Below are 21,429 nucleotides of genomic sequence, written 5' to 3'. Positions count from 1 at the left end.
AAAAAAAAAAAAAAAAAATCAACAAAAAATAGTAAAAGGATAAAAATCAAATTGAAAACAGCAACTACAAATTAATAAAATCACTGTATTCATTAAAATAAGATATTTTAGTCACCAAAATACTTACTATTTTGTGTCATCGTTAGGACATAGTCTACAGAGGAACAATAAAACATTCTTTAAACTATATGTACCCTTTGTAGCTGAAGGAAGAAACTACAGTACCTATCAGAAGGCAGCCCTGGTGAAGATGGTGAAGATGCTAAAGATGCAGAGATGAAAAGACTCACCATCTACAAATGTTTCCCTGTGGTAACCTAACTGCGGTGAACAAGGCAACACAACAAACTTGCAGAAATACACCCAGGGAGTCGAGAAAAGTTTACAGAGGCAAACTGCCAGGAGCAAACTGCCAGGAAGAAAACACCACAGCAGGGGAATGAGTGACACTCAAGGCAGAGGCAGAGGCAGCAGCATGCAGGGGACTAACTAGGATCTGGGACTGGGTAGGTGAAAGGGGAACAGAAGATGATAAGTGCAAGCTGCAGACAGGCAGGGATCAAATATTAATTCCTTTATAAGTCAAGGATCAGAGCTTGAACTTTTCTCTGTGGGCCATGTCACCAGGGTACATTCCTCAAGAACACTGGTCCCTTGACAGGTTATGAGAGGGTGAAGAAAATTCCACAATCAAAAAAGTTGAGTACATTCCGCATATTATAACTCCGTAGAGATTACCAGATTAGGCTGTCAAAGGGCAGAAACATATTTAGTTTTATTTACCTCCAACTAAAAATTACCTTTTAAAAAATATTTTACTTTGAAACAATTATAAAATCAAAGGAAGTTGCAAAATTTGTACACAGAATTTCATGTATGGAATTGACATTGGTACATTACCGTCAATTAGACTACAGGCTTTACTCAGTTTTCATCATTTTTTGCATAACACTGAAGGAACTATTTCATGCTACCCCATAACAGTCCTGCTTTTTCCTTTTCTGTCCCTTGGCAACCACTAATCTGTTCTTAATCTCTATAGTTTTATCCTTTTTGAGAATGATATATAAATGGAACTTTATCATGCAACCTTTTGAACATCAACATTGTTCAATAAGCATAATGCCCCTGAGACCCATCCAGAGTATTCTATATATCAGCAGCTCACTGTCATTTGTTGCTGAGCAGTATTCCATTGTATGGTGGTACCAGGGTTCATTTAACCATTCGCCTGGTGAAAGATGTTTGGTTGTTTCCACTTTTTTGCTATTGCTGTTATGAACATTTGTGTACCAGTTTTTGTGTGAACCTAAGTTTTCATTCCTCTGCAAAAAATGCCCAAGAATGTGACTGCAGAGTCATATGGTTAAGTGCATGCTTTGTTTTATAACAGCCACAAAATTCTCTGAGGTGGTGGAACCATTTTATATTCCCACCCATAGTATATGAGGAACAATTTTTCTACATCCTTACCAGCATTAGGTATTTTCACTATATTTTTAGTTATTCTAATAGGTGTATACTGATATCTCATTGTAGTTACAATCTGCATTTCACTAACAGCTAATGATGTTTAACATCTTTTCATGTACTGATTTATCTTCCATATCATCTCTCTGGTGGAATGTCTGTTCGTATGTGCCCATTTTCTTATTGGATTGTTGTTTTACCATTACTATGGTTCTGCTCAAAAAGTGTTACATATTCATTGTAAAATAAAACACAATCACAAAACACAGAAATTAAACATGGTTTGTAATCCCTTTCTGAGATCCACTTTCCCTCAGCTTTCCTTAAATTTGTGAATACTAATAATTTAAAAATATATATGTGTAATCATACCACATACACTGTTTCACAACTTGTTTTTTAACTTAATATCATTTGGATAGTCTTCCAGGTTAATATAAACATATAAGGTTTGTAAACAAAGGACTACTTTCAAACAAGTCATTTCAGATTCCAAAGAACTAAAATTAGCCAGCTTTGGTTCTGAGCTATGAAGAGACTCTGGTACAGGAAGAACCTATAGGTATACCAGTGTAATAATGATCATAAGGAATTAAAAATGTTGGTGCAATAATGACATTATAGTTATGTTTTAAAATCAAAGTCAATTTAGGATATATACACTAAAATATTTGTGAAATAAATAAGGCGTCTGGGATTTGCTTCAAAATAATGCAGTTTGGCTGGGGAAAATGGTAGGAACAAAGTTGGAACATAGAACAAAGCTGTTCATGAATTGATAATTGTTGAATCTATAAATGAGGAGAAGATTTATTATACTATTCTCTCTACTTTTGTAAATGTTTTAAATTTTTTATAATAAACTATTTTAAAAGTCAAAAATGTATAATAATAATTAAAATATAAATACACTCTGGCAGGAGAGGGAAAAATACAAAAATTCAACACTGTTTTCTAACTCTAAAAACGAAAAGTTAGTATCTAGAAAACAAAATAATTATAACTCTGTAATTCTTATTTTTGATGATATTCAAAAGATGACTGAATCTATGAAAGGAAAGTAATTTGAGAGCAGTAGAAATCGCTTTAAAGAAAAATAAAGCATGACTGCCGACTTGTAGAAATCTTAGCAAAGATAATAGAGGCAGCAAATCTCAGCTTGGAAATCAAACTTATAAATTAAAAAATTTAAGAAATTGTTTTAATTTAATAATTGGTTTAAGAAATTGTTTTAGTACTCTGAGGAAATGAGAAAAAGGTGAGTATGATAAAATAAAGGATGCAGAAGACAAGTCTAAGAGATAAAAGATATATATATATATATACATATATGTGTGTATGTGTGTGTGTGTATATATATGTGTATATACATATCTATATATATGTATATAAAATTTACAGAAAGAAACAAATGAAAGAAAATTGGATCCAATTGAAAGAGCTCAAAAAACAGTAGCCAAAGTAATGAAAAAAGATCTGAATCTGAAAGTTCTGAAAAAATTTGCATTTCAAATATAAAAAGGAGAAGTTGGTAAGGGGTTTCTTATTGGGGTCATGAAAATGTTCTGGAATTAGTGGCCTTATTTAGCTTTCACCATTTTTTATACACAATGATTTGTGTATATACTAAAAAACAGTGAATTATGCACTTAAAAAATCCTGAACTATGCACTTCCCACATACTCTCTATAAGACCAGCAGTCTCTTATAGTAAGCAGCATGTTAACTTCCTCTTTATATCAGACAGAATACATGTCTCATCTTTTGACAGTTCTGGAGGTCTCACCAAGATAAGTGTGAAAACTCTTCTTAGGCAACATTCCAGGGAGTCTCAGGCCAACAGATGCTCTTGCTGGGCCCTTTGTGCTTAACTCCATTTGTTCTTCAGATCTGCTGTCAAGGGAGTCACTCCCAGCATCCATTGGTGGTCTATTTCATTAGGCTCTGGTATAATACTGACCTCTTCCATTTAGAAGTATATTATTGGGTATAAAATCAAACACAGGTTTTTAGGCTTTTGGTTTTGAAGGTATACCATTTGAAAATATTTTTGCCATTAACTTGATTATTTGCTATTTCCTTACATTGCTTTTGCTGTTATTTGTCTATATGCCCAAAGTCTTCTTTCATGTGTTTTGTTTTGTCCTGAATTTTCTTGTCTCTGTTACGTGTACAAGAGAGTGTTCTATAGAAAATAGATGAAGGTATAAGTCTCGAAAACCAAGCCATCCCACTCCGAGGGATCATAGTTAGAGGTCCATTAGACCAATTTGTAAAAAAGCAATTGTTTGAATGTCATGAAGGCACTCTTTGTCTTGTTAATTTGTGAAAGAAGGCCACTCTGTTTATTTAGTCCAAATTCCAGGGTCAGTGATAGTTGGGTCGCTGATCTCATGACCCCTTCCTATCTGTGGTTGGAACCTGAGATATGGTTCACAAACACACATCCTTAGACGACCTTAATGCTCCTTTCTTGTTTGTCACAGGTTTGCCTATGGCAAATTCTTAACCTCTCCCCGGAAGAATTTCTGCTTCTGATATAAAGGCATACTATAATCTTAACTCTTGTACTTTCCTTGGTAAAAGGCAAAAAAAAAGAAAAAGTAAATTAAAATGCCCAACCCGCACATGAAGCACTGTCCAGTATAGATCATACTCTAGGTCATAAAACAAACCTCAGTAAATATAAAAGGATAGAAAATACAAAATAAGTCTCTGACCACAATAGAATGAAATTAGAAATTGATTAACAGAAAGAAACTGGGGAAACGCAAGTATGTGTAAATTAGACAACATACTCCCCTAAGTAATCAATGAATCAAACAAAAAATCATAAGGGAAATTACAAAATACTTTGAGTTAGGTTAAAATGAAGATACAACATACCAAAACTTATAGGATACAGCTAAAGCAATATGTAGAGGGAAATTTATAGCTGTAAATTTCTACATTAAAAATAAAGCATATCTCAAATAAATAAGCCTACACCTTAAGACACTGGAAAATGAGAAGCAAACTAAACCTAAAAACAAACAGAAGGAAGGAAATAATAAACATAGGAGTGAAATTAATGAAACAGAGAAAAGAAAAACAATAGAGAAAATCAGTAAAACCAAACATTGACTTTTTGAAAAGGTCAACAACACTGAGAAACCTTAAACTAGACTGCCCATGGAAAAAAATGAGACTCAGATTACTGAAATAAAGAATGAAAGAGGGGACAGCAAAGTTAATTTATCATCCCTTTTAAAAGGATGATAAGGGAAAATTGTGAACAGTAGTGTGCCAACGAATTAGATAAAATTCTAAATGAAATTCTAAATGAAATGGACAAATTCCTAGAAGGACATAAACTACTAAAACTGACCCAAGAAGAAATAGAAATCTGAATAAACCTCTAACAAATACAGGGCTAGAATCAGTGTTTTTAAAACTGCACACAAAGAAAAACCCGAGCATTCAAAGAAAAATGAATACCAATCTTTCACAAACTCTTCCAAAAAATAGGAGAGGGAGGAAATACTTCCCAACTCTTCCTATAAGGCCAGCAATACTCAGACATTAAAATCTGATAAAAGCATCACAAGAAAAGTACAGACCAATATCTCTTATGAATATAGACACAAAAATCCTCAACAAAATACAGGCAAACCAAATCCAGCAACATGTAAAAAAGAATTATGCACCATGAGTACATGGGCTTTATTCCAGGAATGCAAGGTTAATTTAACATCCAAAAATCGATTTAAAATCAGACAGAACTTTTTTTAAAAAAAGTGATCATTTCAAAAGACACAGAAAAAGCAATTGATAAAACCCAATATTCTTTCATGACTAAAAGACTCAAGAAACTAGGAACAAGATGGAACTTTCCCAACTTGATAAAGAGCATCTACAAAAATTCCAGGGCTAACATCAAACTCAATGGTGAAAAACTGGATACCTTCCTCATGAAATCAGGAACAGGACAAGGATATCTACTCTCATTGCCCCTATTTAACATTTTGCTAGAGGTCCTAGCAGGGCCATTCACAAGAAAGAGAAATAAAAGGCATTCAGATTGGAAAGGAAGTACAAGTATCTCTATTTGCAGGTGACATGATCTTCTATAAAGAAAATCCCAAGAAATTCATGAAAAAAACTATTACACTTAATAAATGAGTTAACGGAGGCTGCAGGACACAAGATCAATACACAAAATTTAATTGTATTTCTATACACTTGCAATGAACAATCCAAAAATCAAGTATAAAAAAAATTTCATTTACAAAAGCACCAGAAAGAATAAAATACTTAGGAATAAATGTAAAACTTGTACTCTGAAATCTACAAAACATCGTTGAAAGAAATTAAAGAAGATCTAAACAAATGGAAAAAATCTTGTGTTCATAGACCATGAGACTTAATATCGTTATATTGTTAAGATGGCAATACTCTTCAAATTAATCTACAGATTCAACACATTTCTATCAGAATCCCAGCTGGCTTCCTCACAGAAATTGACAAGCTGATTCTAAAATTCATGTGGAGTTGCAAGGGATCCAGAATAGCCAAAACAATCTTGAAAAAGAAAACAAGGTTGGCAGATTCATATTTCCTAATTTCAAAACTTACTACATATCAACGATAATAGGACAGTGTTGTACTGGCTTAAGGATAGTTATATAGATTAACAGAACAGAACTGAGAGTCCAGAAATAAACCCATGTATCTTTGATCAACTGGTTCTCAACAACAGTGCCAAGACCATTCAATGAAAGAAAGAACAGTCTTTTTAATAAATGTTGCTGAGATAACAGGACAAAGGTGTCTACATGTAAAAGAAAGAAAATGGACCTGTCTCTCACACTACTCACAAAAATTAATTCAAAATGGATCAAAGACCTAAACGTAGGAGCTAAAACTATAAAATTCTTAGAAGAAAACATAGGGGTAAATCTTTATGACCTCAGATTTTGCAAAAGGATTTTACATAAGCAACAAAAGAAAAAAAAAAAAACAGATAAAACAGACTCATTAAAAATTAAAAACTTTGTACTTCCAAGGACACTATCAAGAAACTGAAGAAAACTCCCAGAATCGGAGAAAATTTCCAAATCGTATATCTGATAAGTGACTTGTATCTTGAATATATAAAAAAATATTGCAACTCAATAATAAAAACAAATGACCCAATTTCAAAAGCAGGCAAAGGATCTAAATAGACATTTCTTCAAAGAAGACACAAATGGCCAATAAACACATTAAAAAATTTATCCACAGCATTAATCTTCAGGAAAATGCAATCAAGATCAGACCATTCCTCACCCACTTAGAGGCCAGAATCATAAACACGATAACAACAAGTGATGGTGAGGATGTGGACCATCACATTTCAGAACCCTCACACATTGCTGGTGGGAATGTAAAATGGTACAGCTACTTTGGAAAACAGTTTGGCAGTTGCTCAAATGGTCAAACATAAAGCTACAATACGATCCAGCAATTCCACTCATAGGTATCTACCCAAGAGAAATGAAACCTATGTCCACACAAAAATCTTGTACATAAATGTTTATAGCAGTATTACTTGTTAGCACAAAGGTGAAAACAACCCAAATGTCCATCAACTGATGAACAAACAAAATATGATATAACCATTCAGTAGAACCATTTAGCCACTAAAAAGGAATGAAGTACTGATAATTGCTACAACAAGGATGAACCTTGAAAACATGACAAGTGAAAGGTTATTATATATTACATAGTTCCATTTATATGAAATGTTCAGAATAGGGCAATCTACAGATATAGAAAGTATATTAATGATTGCCTAGGTGTGGGGAAGGATGAGAGAATTGAGAAGTGATGGCTAAGAGATGCAGTTTCTTTTTGAGGTAATGAAAATGTCCTAAAATTGATTGTAGTAATGGATGTACAACTCTGTGCTATTGTACAGTGTGGAAACTCTATCTCGACAAAGCTGTAAAAAGGTACTATCACACATATTTATTATCTCAGTTTCTGTGGGTCAGGAATTCAGGTGTGGCACAGCTGGGTACCTCTGGTCAAGGGTTTTTCACAAGGCTACAAGCGAAGTGTCAGCCAGGGCTTAGCTGAAGGGTGATCTGCTTTTAACCTCATTCAGTGTGCTGCTCCACAACATGGCAGCTGCCCTTCCCCAGGGCGAATGACCCAAGAGACAGCAAAAAAGAGCACTAGAGGCAGAGCCATAATCTTTCTAATCTCACCTCGGAAGTGACACTGACACCAAAGGAAAAAGCAACAAAATCAAAAATAAACAAGTGGGACTCTATCAAACTAAAAAGCTTCTACACAGCAAAAGAAACCACCAACAAAATGAAAAAGGAACCTAACAAATGGGAGAAAATATCTGCAAATCACGTATCTGTTGAGTTAATATCCAAAATATATAAAGCACTCTTACTCAATAGCAAAACTACAAACAATCTGATTAATGGACAGAGACTCTGAACTGATTTTATTCCGAAGAAGACATTTAGATGGCCAACGAGTACATGAAATGGTGCTCAACATCACTAGTCATCAGGGAAATGCAAATCAAAGCCATAATGGGATATCACCTCACATCTGTTAAAATGGCTATTATCAAAATTACAAGAAAAAAGTGTTATCAAGGATGTAGAGTAAAAAGAACCCTTGTGCACTGTTGGTGGGAATGCAGCCACTGTAAAAAACAGTATGGAAGGTCCTCAAAAAATTTACAACAGAACCACCATATGATCCAGCAATTTCCCTTGTGGGTATTTATCTGAAGGAAACAAAAATACCAACTCCAAAAGGTAAAAGATATATGCACCCTCCTGTTCCCTGCAACGTTATTTATAGGAACCAAGATATGGAAGCAACCTAAGTATCCCATAATGAATGAACAGATAAAGAAAATGTGATATATATAATAGAACATTATTCAGCTATAAAAATAGAAGAGATCCTGCCATCCATGACATGGATGGACTTTGAAGGCGTTACACTAAGTGAAATAAATCAGAGAAAAACAAATACTGTATGATCTCATTTACATGTGAAATCTAAAAAAGAAAAAACTGGATTCGTAGATACAGAGAACAGATTGCTGGTTGCCAGAGGCAGGCGAAATGGGTGAAGATGATCAAAAGGTACAAACTTCCAGGTATAAAATAAATCAGTCCTGGGGATGTGATATACAGCATGGTGACTATAGTTAACAATACTGTATTTTATGTTTAAAAGTTGCTGAAAGAGTAGATCTTAAAAGTACTAACACTTTTCTGATAAAAAAAAATTTGTAACTATAAATGGTGATGGATGTTAATATACTTATTGTGTTGGTTATTTCACAACATATACATATAAGGAATCATCAAGTTGCACACCTAAAATATGATGTTATATACTGATCATATCTCAATTAAAAAAATATATGGCATCCCATCACTTCTGCCACATTCTATTAATTAGAAATAAGTCAATAAATGCAGCCCATACTCAAGGGGAGAGGATTACAGAAGAGCCGAGCAGTATAAATACTGGGAAACCACATCTTGACACACTATAGTAAAACGCTGAAAACCCAAAACAAAATAAAAAAGGGTCATAATACTTTAAAAAAAAAAAAAGGTAACACTAGTAGCTGATCTGTTAATAGAAACAGATCATTACCTTCTGTATGCCAGAAGATAATGGGATATTTTCAAAGTGTTTAAAGTAAATAACTGCAAAACCTAGAATCCTAAGTTAAAAGCACATTTTTATTCTTAAACAAAAAACTGAGAGAATATGTCACCAGCAGATTCTACACTAAAGAAAATATTCTACAGGAATTCTTCAGGCAAGGGGAAACTAGATTCCTGAGATGTGGAAGAAATGAAAAACACAAATTCCAGAAGGCTGGAGTAAGGAGAAGGTTCCAAGGCTTCCGAGGGGCGTGGCTGTGGGGCTGGAGAGACGTACAAAGATCTGGGATCAGGATAAGAATGGGCAGCAAATCAGAAAGCAAAATGACAACAGAGCAATGTCATAGCAAGTTTGGGGCTTGCCCAAAAGGTATAAATATCTTCTGTTAAAAAGACAGAATGATAGTGTAGGAGGTGGCTGTTTACTCACCTACAGGAGATGGCTGTTTACTCACCTACAGGATGAAGTGGGTATGAGGGAAGACTAAGGACCAGGATCAAATAATCTATTTGAATACACCTTATTTCTGGATTTGAGTACGAGAACACCCAAAAGTTAAAAGGAAACAGTCTCATTGTGAAAGAATATGTGAATGTGAATAAAGATACTTAAAAAAGACGATGGAGCAATGCTCTTAAAATTCTGAGGGAAAATGATCTCCAAATTAGAATTTTATGCCCAAAGTCAGGTAAAATAAAGACATTTCCAACATGTTAAGATCTCAAAAACAATGAGCCTTCCTCAGGAAAATTCTGGAAGGTACGCTCTACACCAAAACAAGAGACTAAACCAAGAAAGAATTAGTCACGAGTCTGAGCTACAGATGTACCGTGAGAGGGCAAGGGAGTTCTCACTACAATGAAGAGGAATCCCAAGTCAGGGGTCATCCAACCAGCCCGGAGAGCCACCGGTCCAAACTGATGGGTTTAACAGAGACTTCAGAGATTTCTAAGATGATACTGACTTTTGTGGGGATGGGTCATTACATGAATTATCGAGAACTTAATAGAGATATGTGAAACTTAACCTTATTTGGCAAACTGCTCTTTTGTGGTTCCCAGTGTTTCATGAGAACATAAAGGACACAGGAGAAGAGAGATGACAGAACTCCAAGTCTGTAACAACTGCAAGGGTATGAGGGAAGACTAAGGACAAACGCAGCGGGATGATGCCTGACATAGGACTTCTTACTATCTTGGAGAACGGGTGCTCAAAGCTGATCTAATTTGATTTAGACAATACAAAAAATAAAATTTTGGAGAAGGGAGGGAAGGAGGATAAAACTGACAAAATACCTAGCATTGGAATGTACAGTTGAGGAGAATTTGAAGTTGAATTAATGGTGAACACATATACAATTCTAAACTTAGAAGATAAAAATAAAAAGGCAATTTTTGCATCCACAATAAACAATGTGCAGGAAACAAAAATAATCAGTACTACACAGCTCACCTACATAATAATCAGAACTACACAGCTCACCTACATATAGCTTTTGCATAGTCAGCAAAATATTATTAAAATTTTTACAAAAGTAAAACATTAATAAAAAAAATTTCAATAAATGGAAAGACATGCCGTATTTGTGAATAGGAAGAATCAGTGAACATTCTCTCCAGTCAATGCCAATCGAAATGCCAACTGACTTTTTTATTTTCACTAAATTACTCAACAGATCACATGAAAAAGTGGGTAGCATTCTGAAAACATAATTCTTTGACAAATTATTATAATTAAGTTTTAATATTTGACAAATATTAAAACTTAATTATAATAATTAAAATAGTATCAAACAGAATCAACCAGTGGACCAAAATGAAATATTCGGAAATAAATCTAAATATTTCAGAATATGATAAAGATAATGATTTAAATCTAAAGAAAAATATTGTCAACAAATTGTCTAATAGTACCAAAACAATCATAACGATCCCTACATCACACCAAGATAAATTCCAGAAGGCTTAAAACATTGGAAAATATAAAACGAAATAAGTAGACCTTTCTAAGCAGAAAAGTGAAGGCGAAAATCATAAAGAAGTAAATAATGAATTTGAAGACACCTATTTTTATTTAGTATTCTTGAACACTTACTACATGCTAGGAATAAACGAGGGATGGTTGTAACATGTGAGCGAAAGAGACACGGTCCCCACAATCAAGGAGAGAGAGAATAAATCATTACAAATTCACCCAAAAAAGTCTGAGCCATCTTCACCCTCTCTGTCACACTCTACATCCAATCTGGAAATCGACTAAGCACTACTTTCAAAATCTACCCAGAAGGTGATCACTTCTCAGCACCTCCGCTGCTGCCACCTTCATTCCCCCACTGGATTACAATAGCCGCCTGGTTGGTCTCCTTATTCTACCCCCATCCTAGTGGTCTATTCTCCTCACAGCAACTGGAGAGATCCTCCCACACTCAGGTCACACCATGTGCTCCATCCTTCCACTGTTCTGACCTCACTCTGCTCTTAGCCACCCCAGCTTCACTGCCTCTCCCTGAATGAGCCAGGCATACTTCAGTGTGAAGGCCTTTACCCTGGCTGTCCCACTGCCAAGAATTCCCTTCACCCATATATTCACCTGGCTAACTCTCACCTCTTGTAAGTGTTGGACCAAATGAGCTTGACCACTCTACTTAAAATTACAGCTCTCTGTTCTCACCCTGCCCCACCCCTAGTACTCTTCACCTCTCCCACCCTGTTCTTTCCTCCATAGCTCTCAATACTTATAGTACACGACACAATTTACTTATCATGCTTATTATTGTTTATCTCACCTGACTACAATGTAAACTCCATGAGAAAAAGGATCTTCCCCTGTTTTGTTAACTGATATGTCCCATGACTCTGGTACACGACTAGAGCTCGGTAAATACACATTGAAGGAATGAGTGAATTTATCAGATAAACAGATTTATAAGGCCCTAATAACACCCAATAGTTGTACACAGCTGGTGAGAAAATAAACTGAATAAATAAAAGAAACTTCTAGAGGATAATTTGTTGATATATTTAAATATCTTATTATATTAAATATTTATTTAAAGTCTTTAAAAGGTTTAGCCCTTTCATTCAGTAATTCCACTTCTAAGTACAGAGCCTCAAAAATAAATCAGAGATGCACTTCATGTAGTCATTACAAATGGTACACATCTATACTTACTACAGTAAATATTTACAACAGTAACACATTTAAACAAAAACTCAGGGTCTGTGTATATTAAACTAAGTCTTCTTAACCAGAGATTTAAATAAAATTCCTCCTCAGCAAAGCACAGCAGGTCTCTACACAGATGACTGTCTTGGTGGGACTTACACAGAACGGAGTACATCGGTTCAGCATTCTTTATCTGTTCTACAATTTAAAACCCAAACAAAACAATAGCTAATCTGTATTTAGTACCAGCTATCACTGCACTTTTCAGAAAATTGTTAGCTGTTTAAAGTAGATCCCATCATTCACTCACATGACGTCCAGCACAGAATCATTTCGAATGACCTTATGGGAGACATCAGCTAGCAGAAAGAGACCACCGTCTGTCCTCCGGATGCTAGCTGCATAGCCTGGCCAGATCTGCAATCTGAAAAGATAAGTGGGCTTTACATTAGGGTTCTAAAAGAACTACAGAACCTTCCATGCCCCCATCTGAAACAATACTTTGAGCAGACACTGCTCCTCCCTACTAGCAATGAGAAAAGCGCCAGAAAACAAATTAAATCAACACTAATGTGAACTTACTAAAATACTAAACTATGGAATAAATTTAACTGATAAATGTACTCACTATCATAAAATACTGCTGAGATTTTTGTCCTAAATATGGTGATTGCAATGAAAAATTTCTTTCCAAAATATTCTAAAGTGAGGAAGAGAAAAACACCACTGACCTGTGTTGCTGCAGTACCATAGCACTTGTTGGGTCATAGAAATTTCTCCCCACAAGCTTCATATCTAAAAGCTTCATTACCCTGAAATAAAGAGCAAGAATGGGTTTTCTAGTAGAAGAATCAAAAAAATTCAATTCCATTACTCTTAGCTACATTTCCTTTGGAAGCCTGAAAGGTCAGAAACATCAGTGCTCTTTGCACAATATAACTTTTATCCTGAGAACACTCTTGCCAAAAGAAAAATGTACCACAGCATTTATCTTGAAGTATATGCAACTGACTGCAGCTTTCCTACTTACTAGGTACCAAAAATCGGGTTGATTTCCCAGTCTCAATTTACATGACTTTCACCATTAACTAAAAAAAAATGAGAGTTAAGTTCTAAGTTTGTGAATATCAGTCTGACATAGGAAGTTATGTTTATTCTTGGTAGTTCGACTTACTAGGTAGAAATTAGGTCCTATGTTTTATTTAAAAAAAAAAGTGGTTTGGGAATAACATTATGAAAATGAGGGAGTCTTTAAAAAAGTTTAAAAATCATAAGCGGTCTGTATCTAAAAATTCAAGGGAGTGGGGAAAAATTCTCTCAGCCAAAATTTTTACAAACTACCTCTTCAAATAGCCCCATCACCAGCACCAATAAGTATATACTATAAACATCTGTCTTAAAGTTCCTGAATGAATCCAAAGGAACCCATCCCCCATCCAACTACTTCACACCTACTTTCACATACCCAAATCTGGTCAATCACTTGGGATAACTTTTGAGTAAGTTAGCCTCAATATCATCCATTTATTTATTAAATGTTCCCAAACTCTTCTATATACATTCTGTAGTGTAGTACCATCCAAGCGTCTTGAAGAGCACTGTTACAAACACAAGACTGAAGTTAAAGAAAATAAGATGTCAACTGTTTTCTCACCGACGGAAAACAACATTGTAGAAGGGAATGCACAAGTCAGAACAGGGCTCCAGGATCTTGGTCAACTGAATCTTAACGCTGATCTCGGCACCATCAGTTTTCCTTTGACTTTTTAACTCAAGAACCTAACGAATAAACATATGCAAGTAAAAAGAAACACCAAAACAACCAAACTCCAATCTAATCCAACTGTGTCCTGGAAAACACTAAAATATCTTAAATATGTCTTCTACTTCCCCATCAATTTGCTGCCCACACTGGACAAAATCACAGCATAACAACCAGATTTAAGACAGCCTTTGGTAAAAGAAACCCAATGGAGAACTGGCAATAGATCCCTTTGAATTTGAAATCTTAAACCTTTGTCACTAAGTCAAAGGCTTCCAATCCCATCTCTTATGCGAGAAGGGACTTCATGAAGAACTCAAATGTAAGTTTCTCAGTCTGTCTTTTCTTTGTTATGGAGAAGTCTGCCTTCCCTCTAAGAATAGGAAAGTACAACTCAAATGTTTAGGAAGTCTATGATTTCCCACCACTTAAAACTCTTAGGTTTCATCTGAAAGTACATTTCCTATTTGGTCTCACTTGTTGAAGTTTAATAGGCAGATAGAGAATGGATCCATCAAAAGCAGTGACGTTTCCAGTGACAGCTTGATGGTCCTTCAGCATGCCAAACCTCATACTTTTGCACTCCACATTGGGGCTAGAAAATAATAAAGAGGATTTTATTTCAGTTTGACTCAAAGAGCAGTCTTTATTATAGCCGTGCAATAGGTTTGTTTCTCTCACAGTCTCTTGTAACTACTGCTCCATCTAGTGGTCACATTAAAAATTCAAATACTATATCTGACTGAAAAAGAACTTTGACCCACAGATACTTGCTCACGAAATATTTTTTAAAAACCATAATTCCAACCACCAAAGACAACTGCCTTAGCATGTCAGTATGCATTCTTCCAGAGTTAAGACCACGAGATTGGAAAACTTTTCTTGTAAAGTGCCAGGTAGTAAATATTTTAGGCTTTATGGGCCATATGATCTGTATTACAACTACTCAACTCTCTGACATAGCACAAAAGCATCGCAGACAATATGTAAACCAATAAGCATGGCTATGTTCCAGTAAAACTTTATTATGAGATTTTACTTCATCCTTTTTTCACTCATGGCTATTTCAACTTTTTATTGATTCACTACCACAAATATTACAGCTTTGAAAAACTCTAGTAGCTACTTTGTAACACAATTGTCCCAGTACATTAGAGGTCCCCAACCCCCAGGCCATGTCATCAATCCTAAATTTATTGATATAACATTAAAGTTATTTTCTCTGATTTCCTCACACTTAAATTTAACCCTAGACTGTCACTTGAGAATCGTCACATATTGGTATGAGATTCATGCAGGGAGGATCTAGGTTTTGTGGGATGTGTATCTTGTACCACCAGGGAAGAGGAACACCCTTTAAGAAGAGGAATGCAAAATTACAAATACAAAATAAGTTAAAAGGTCATGGAAGGGGTCTATGTAAATACAAGGCCCTGAACTTAAGCTGTTAACTTCACAGTAAATCCACCCCTAATCTCACAATAGGTGCATAAAACTGCACCTATTAAGTTATAATCTGAACTGGCAATAGGGCCTAATACAAAAAGAAAACATTAACCTTAAAGTCATTGCAAGGATCTGCGTATGTGCATTATTGTGGGGTGGGGGGAAAAGGTTCGTCAGGAATTACACAGAAAATATTCAGTTATTCCAGGGGAATGATTTCATTACTGCTAAGAAGTGGCTACAGAGAAAAAAGCTGTGAATACCTAAAAGTCACATGATATTGGTAAACTGCTTCATTATGACACTGTATTTTGATAAGATTCAATCCCAAAGATTGAGGTATTCCTTTTGATCCTTGCTTCACAAGACGCTCTCTGGAAAATAAAAAAACGAAAGCACCCACACATACCAAAACCAAAAACTCAAATAACCCACACCACAAAATAAAAAAAATAAAAAAAAAAGTAATATTTCACCCTTTGCTTACAGATACACAAAGCAAGAACTGAGACACACCAATGTAAGCTTTAAAGGCTAGTAGACAAATGAATAGCAATCTCTAATAAAGAAGCAAGGTCACCCCATTTGTTCTAGTAATATCACTAAACTAGGCCAACTAAGAACACAAGAATTAATTCTATAGAGAAAAATTAACTCCTGCAGTATTTTTCCTAAATAATTTCCTTATCTTCAACATGACAAAGAATTGTCTATGTCTGAATTGGGAATGAAATGAAAAGTCATGAGTCTACTCTCTGGTACACTCTATATTAACGTCATTTTCACTTCATCAGGAATGTCCCACCTCTTTGCCATTCTCCCAACAAGCAAAAAACAAAATGAACAACCCCACAGTACCGACCACCCACAGACGACTTCAGCTCTAAGAGAAATAGCGTTTACAATACTATGAGAAGGCCCCCTCTCACATCACTCCCAAGCAGAGAAGGCCAGCTCCTGGCTTACTTTTCCTTGTGTTCTGCAGTCCCCAGTGGAAGCCGATCCAGAGAGTGCAATGATGACAACGGCAGAGGTGGCGGTGATGGCTGCTGGGAAGGACCCCGAGAAGTCATGCTGACAGCACCGGGAGCCTTGTACATGCCTCTGCCTATACCACCAGCTGCTCTTCCCAATGGTAATATAGTTGTATCTGAATTTCCTCTTCCAAGCATTCTGAAATGTTGAAAAGAGCAAATCAGGAATTTCTTAATCATGCTTCTATGTCTGCTCCATGCAAATGATTCTCCAAGTCTACATTCTCTTCCTGGAGAAGTCAGCAGGAGGGACCTAAGCCTCAGGATTCTCTACAACAGGGGTCCCTAAGCCCAGGGCCGCAGACCGAACCGGTTAGTGGCCTATTGAGAACCGGGCCGCACAGCAGGAGGTGAGTGGCAAGCAAGTAAAGCTTCATCTGTATTTGCAGCCGCTCCCCAGTGCTAGCATCACTGCCTCAGCCCCACCTCAGATCATCAGACACTAGATTCTCATAGGAGCACCTGTCCCTGGTGCCAAAAAGGTTGAGGACCACTGCTCTACAAGTCCAATATGCCAACATGACTCACCAATTCATACTAATACTGACTCTCAGAGCCAACTTCCATGCCAGAATCGAGGTGGAGTTTGATTCACTTAAAGGACCACTACGATCAGGTTAACTAAGAGGGCAAATGAAGTTGTGAACTGCCCAGTGGAGAGCTGCTTTTTAACCCTTTTCCAACGACTGATTGGATCAATAGCTCCTAACTATTCCTAGAAAGTATCCATTGTTTTATATAAAACCACACATTATTTGTTTGTGAGATAATAACAACCTTTTTATTTCATCTGAATCTGACAGTTCCCTGAGAAGGCAACTTTACCCACCTATTCCAACCAATGGAGGCCTCTGCCATCTTGCTATCCCCAGCTGCCAACAATGATGGATCCGGAAAAGTGGGACGGGATTCTTCTTTGTCCTTGTGCAACACACTGGTAGACAAACCTCGACCTAAAATGCCTCTACCTAAATAAATAATCAAACCTCAGCTTTAACTGAGTTGAACATGTTATAAAGCACAGTTATTTTTCTGAAGATAAACTGTGTGAATTTAAGAAAAAAGCAATCATACATGTCATTATGTTTTCTTAAGTTAGTTTTCCACATACCTACAGAAGGCATTTCCCATTTCGGAGGAGTCCGTGACGCTGTTTCAAGGCCCAGTCCTCGGAACATGGAGACCAAACCCATAGGTTCCTATGGAAAGTCAAAGAATAAAGTCATTCCAAAATGTGACCTATATTTAAATCTACCATTTATGTATTTATATTTGTATAAGCTAGAGGACTAAGGCATTTACCCAAGTCCATCTAGCATTCATTATGAAGCACTTTATCTAGATTCTCAACTCTAGGATTTGAAATATATGCCCAGAAGATGCAATTATTTGTCAAAGGAAAAACCAAAACAAAAAGAACAATGAAAAAAAAACCCCAAAACAAAAAAATACCAACCAACAACCAATCCTTGTTTTCACCCAGGACTTGACGCTTCTAAGCATTTTGAAACCCATTATTTTCTCTGATAAGCTATATGCCACTACTATGCATCCAGACGTGGTCTTACCCTTTGTGCTGGCCCACTCTGTGGGCTGGGTTCCTCTGGCTTTCCAAATACATGGCCTCTGCCCACAGGCCTTGCCCTGCCCAAAGCTGAGTCCAAAGGTTTAGGAGCATGTATCCAAGACCCTGGCATCCGTACATACTGAGATGGGTGCCCAGGAGAAGGGCCCCTGAAGGGTGGTCGAACAGGATCCATCGAAAGGCTGCAGTAGGCACGGTTGTCGATTCTGTTCTGGTTAATTACCTGCCAGCATTTTATAAAGATGAAAGAGTCCTAATTGTTTTCCTTTTCCTTCAAGACAGACTCACAAAGCATTAAACAAACAAACGAATGAAAAAACTTACTTTAGGTCAGACCAGTGATACAACCAGCCTTCTATACCATGTTCACTTCAAAAGCGACTATTTTAGCCCAGAATATTCTAAATGTTCTCCATTAGCAATCCCTTAGCTGCTAACCCATCCTTGAATTTTCCTGTATTTTCTACCCAGACTCTTGGAGAACCCAGTCTTTATGTTAACTACCTGTCGTAGAAGGAAGTATTTTTTATGTATGAGCATAAAAAAGCTTATAGTTAACACAGCCATATTATAAAATTATTCTGTCAATAAATATTTATAGGTTGGGTGTTTGTTTGTTTGTTTTGTCCTCTTTCCTTTACCAGAGTCCTAATTTTTTTCCAGTCCATTATCACATTATACTATTCCATCTCCTCTTTGATCTCCTTAGTGGCTTCTCTGCATCTTTACCCAACTCCTCTATATAAAACTTCAAACTTCACCAGAACTGAGGTCTCCAGCGTACAGACCCTTTTTGATTTGAGCCTACAATACCTACTGAATCTCAGGTGACGTTTTATATCTTTTTCTCCCCTTGTAATTACCTGCCAGGGTAACTAGGGATGAGGCTCTTCCTGCTCCCCATATCTCAGGTCCACTAGGCCTCTCCAAAATCACTTTATAACCTATAGATTTCAGGACTCCTTTAACAGGCCCCCTCCATTGTCCTGACCTACCCTGGATCTCCGAAAAATCATTTATAGCTGAAAAGTTAAACAAGCCTCTTAACTTTCACAAACCTGTCTTAAGTATTAGCTACAGAGAAATCAGGCCATGCGCACAAAAAAAAAAGACTGACACATAATTCCTAAGTCAATATTCTAGGTGGAGGTAGTTCAGAATCTGACAAAATTTTAATTAAACTTTTTAACACTAAAATGGCAGGATATGCCTTCCTTCCTCAAACACTACAACAGTTCTAATTGCTTAAACTCCATCCCAGTTAGCCTGGCCTCTTTGCTCACACCTTCCCAACACCACCCGAAGAATCCAGAACAATCAGTTGCTTAACTAGTATACACTGCGAGGTGCTATAACACCTACCCATTACAGGATTTCTGGAATCCTCCTCTTTGTCCACCCTTCCCTCACCTCCATTATCTACAGAGTTGGGCATCTCCTCCAGGAGGCCCTCTCTTCATGTAGATTTTCTCCTTAGAAAGTTAGCAGATAGTTGACCACAGGTCCAACAGGGAAAAGGGAAAGGTCCCAGGACAGGCGAGGCCTACCTTCCCCACCTCCAGGAGCAAGCTCCAGGCTGGGGCAATAGGACTGGGGCCTAACAGGAAGAGAGGCTTCCAAAGGCAAATCTTCCCCTCCTTCCATCCCAGAAAACGTACCATTCCCCAAACCGGGATGCCCTGCCCACCCTTTCGGTACAAATAACACTCACGTCCAATCAAACCCCACGTGAGTTCCCCCTCCCCTCCAGCTACCACCGTCCCACCTTTTCAAGGTCCCGCCTTCTCCTACACACTCAGCCTCAAATAACGACTTCCCGCCCCAGCCGGGGCCCAGAGCCCCTTGCGCCTGGTGGGGGGAGGGGAAGTCCGCAGTGGGCCTGGAGGGACCCCGCTCACCACCACGAGCTTGCGGGAAAGCCCACCAGCCTTCAGGAGAGCGACCTCGGCCTCTCTGGCCTCCCACACCTCCGCCCAGTCCACTCACCAGAGCCCGACCCCTCAGCTGGCTTTGCGAGCCTCCAGAGAACTCTGCGTTCAACGCACCCGCCACGCCCAAAGACCCACATGGTCAGACTCCAATTTCCTGTCCTCTCGCGGGACCTCAGCGCCTGAGCCCATTGGCTAAATGACGTGCCGCTCACAATATCTAGCCATTTCATTGGCTCCCTTACAAAAAGAACCTCTCCCTTTCTAGCAGCCTTGCTCTACAGGGAGGTTCGTTCCAAAGGGGCGCTGGAAATGGGGGTCCAGATATTAGGCAGGAATCTAAGCATTCAAGGGTCACATTTAAAAAAATCCTGACTCTCTTATGTGGGCAACTCCTGTAAACAGATTTAGCTTACAGGCTCATGTTGAAATTGGCTTGGCTCACCCTTCCCGGTTAGACAATATAGGGATATAGGTGGTGAATAGGAAAGTATAAGGTTCAGTTTACATTCAAAAGACTAAATATGTGATCTCTGAGCCTCACTTTCCTTATACATATAAAATAGGAATTAAAGCATCCATAGGATTGTATAGAAATGTACATACATTCATAAGATGATGTATGTAAAATACTTAGCACGAGAAGATTGCCTGTAATAAATGTTGCCTATAAATTGCCTATTTGTTGATGCCTGAATCTGTGAGCCAGGAAGAGCTTTCTTCAAACTATATAAAACTATTGATGGTTAATTCTGCAATTACAAAATATTTTCACCCAACCATTTTGGCAGTAACAGGCAACCCCCTCCCCCCAATCCGTTTTTTTGAAGTGGTTGGGGTCAAGCTTTGAAAGATCTTGGCTGATGCCTTAGAGACGTGCAAATGCTTTGTGTGGAAAAAGATAAAAGAAGTCTTTTCCAAGCCTGAGATATCTCATATCTGTTTTAATCCATTCATTCAAGAACACTCTTCTCTTTCCCAAATCAGGATAGACTGAAAATTAATGGAGCAGGAAGATTTCCAAAACAGGATCTATTGACAGGATACCCCTTAGCTCTTTGTAGATGTTATTTGTTTAACATTATATTATAACATTGTAAGTTCTTCGACCCCTACGACCTTTCCACCTTACAATGTTACAATGTTATGTTATCGTAACATATAGGCAGAATTATTTTGTTGCCCTTCCAAACATTTAGTAGCAAGTGCACTCAAAAAGATATACAACTGTTCTGTAACGATAAAGTCCCAGCTCCCTGTCCTTATAGGTACTTTTGAAGAAGAGCCCAGTTGGGACCCCTGTAGTAGAGGCCTCACAGCATCCCTGGCTTCACTTTTCCATGTCCTATGGCTTAACAATAG

The 21,429-nt window shown here is 37.2% G+C and overlaps 1 protein-coding gene across 1 annotated transcript in view; it reads right to left on the bottom strand.

Annotated features, from left to right (window-relative positions):
* Nucleotides 1–20,180, bottom strand: part of PIWIL2 (piwi like RNA-mediated gene silencing 2) — a 55,308-nt gene extending 35,128 nt beyond the window's left edge. Inside the window, exons 1-10 of the mRNA XM_039868066.1 lie at nucleotides 20,126–20,180; nucleotides 18,123–18,362; nucleotides 17,666–17,753; nucleotides 17,384–17,522; nucleotides 16,487–16,693; nucleotides 15,784–15,894; nucleotides 14,552–14,669; nucleotides 13,967–14,091; nucleotides 13,044–13,124; nucleotides 12,623–12,736 (exon numbers count right to left, since the gene is read on the bottom strand). Of these exons, the coding sequence (XP_039724000.1) occupies nucleotides 12,623–12,736; nucleotides 13,044–13,124; nucleotides 13,967–14,091; nucleotides 14,552–14,669; nucleotides 15,784–15,894; nucleotides 16,487–16,693; nucleotides 17,384–17,522; nucleotides 17,666–17,753; nucleotides 18,123–18,314 (1,175 nt within the window). The 5' untranslated portion in view covers nucleotides 18,315–18,362; nucleotides 20,126–20,180. The remainder of the gene's footprint in view (nucleotides 1–12,622; nucleotides 12,737–13,043; nucleotides 13,125–13,966; nucleotides 14,092–14,551; nucleotides 14,670–15,783; nucleotides 15,895–16,486; nucleotides 16,694–17,383; nucleotides 17,523–17,665; nucleotides 17,754–18,122; nucleotides 18,363–20,125) is intronic.
* Nucleotides 20,181–21,429: the final 1,249 nt, after the last annotated feature.

This window comes from Pteropus medius, unplaced genomic scaffold, assembly GCF_902729225.1.
Source record: "Pteropus medius unplaced genomic scaffold, Ma_sr-lr_union100, whole genome shotgun sequence".
NCBI lineage: Eukaryota > Metazoa > Chordata > Mammalia > Chiroptera > Pteropodidae > Pteropus > Pteropus medius.
Note: the sequence above shows the minus strand (reverse complement) of the source record. Positions and strands in the feature narration are given on the sequence as shown.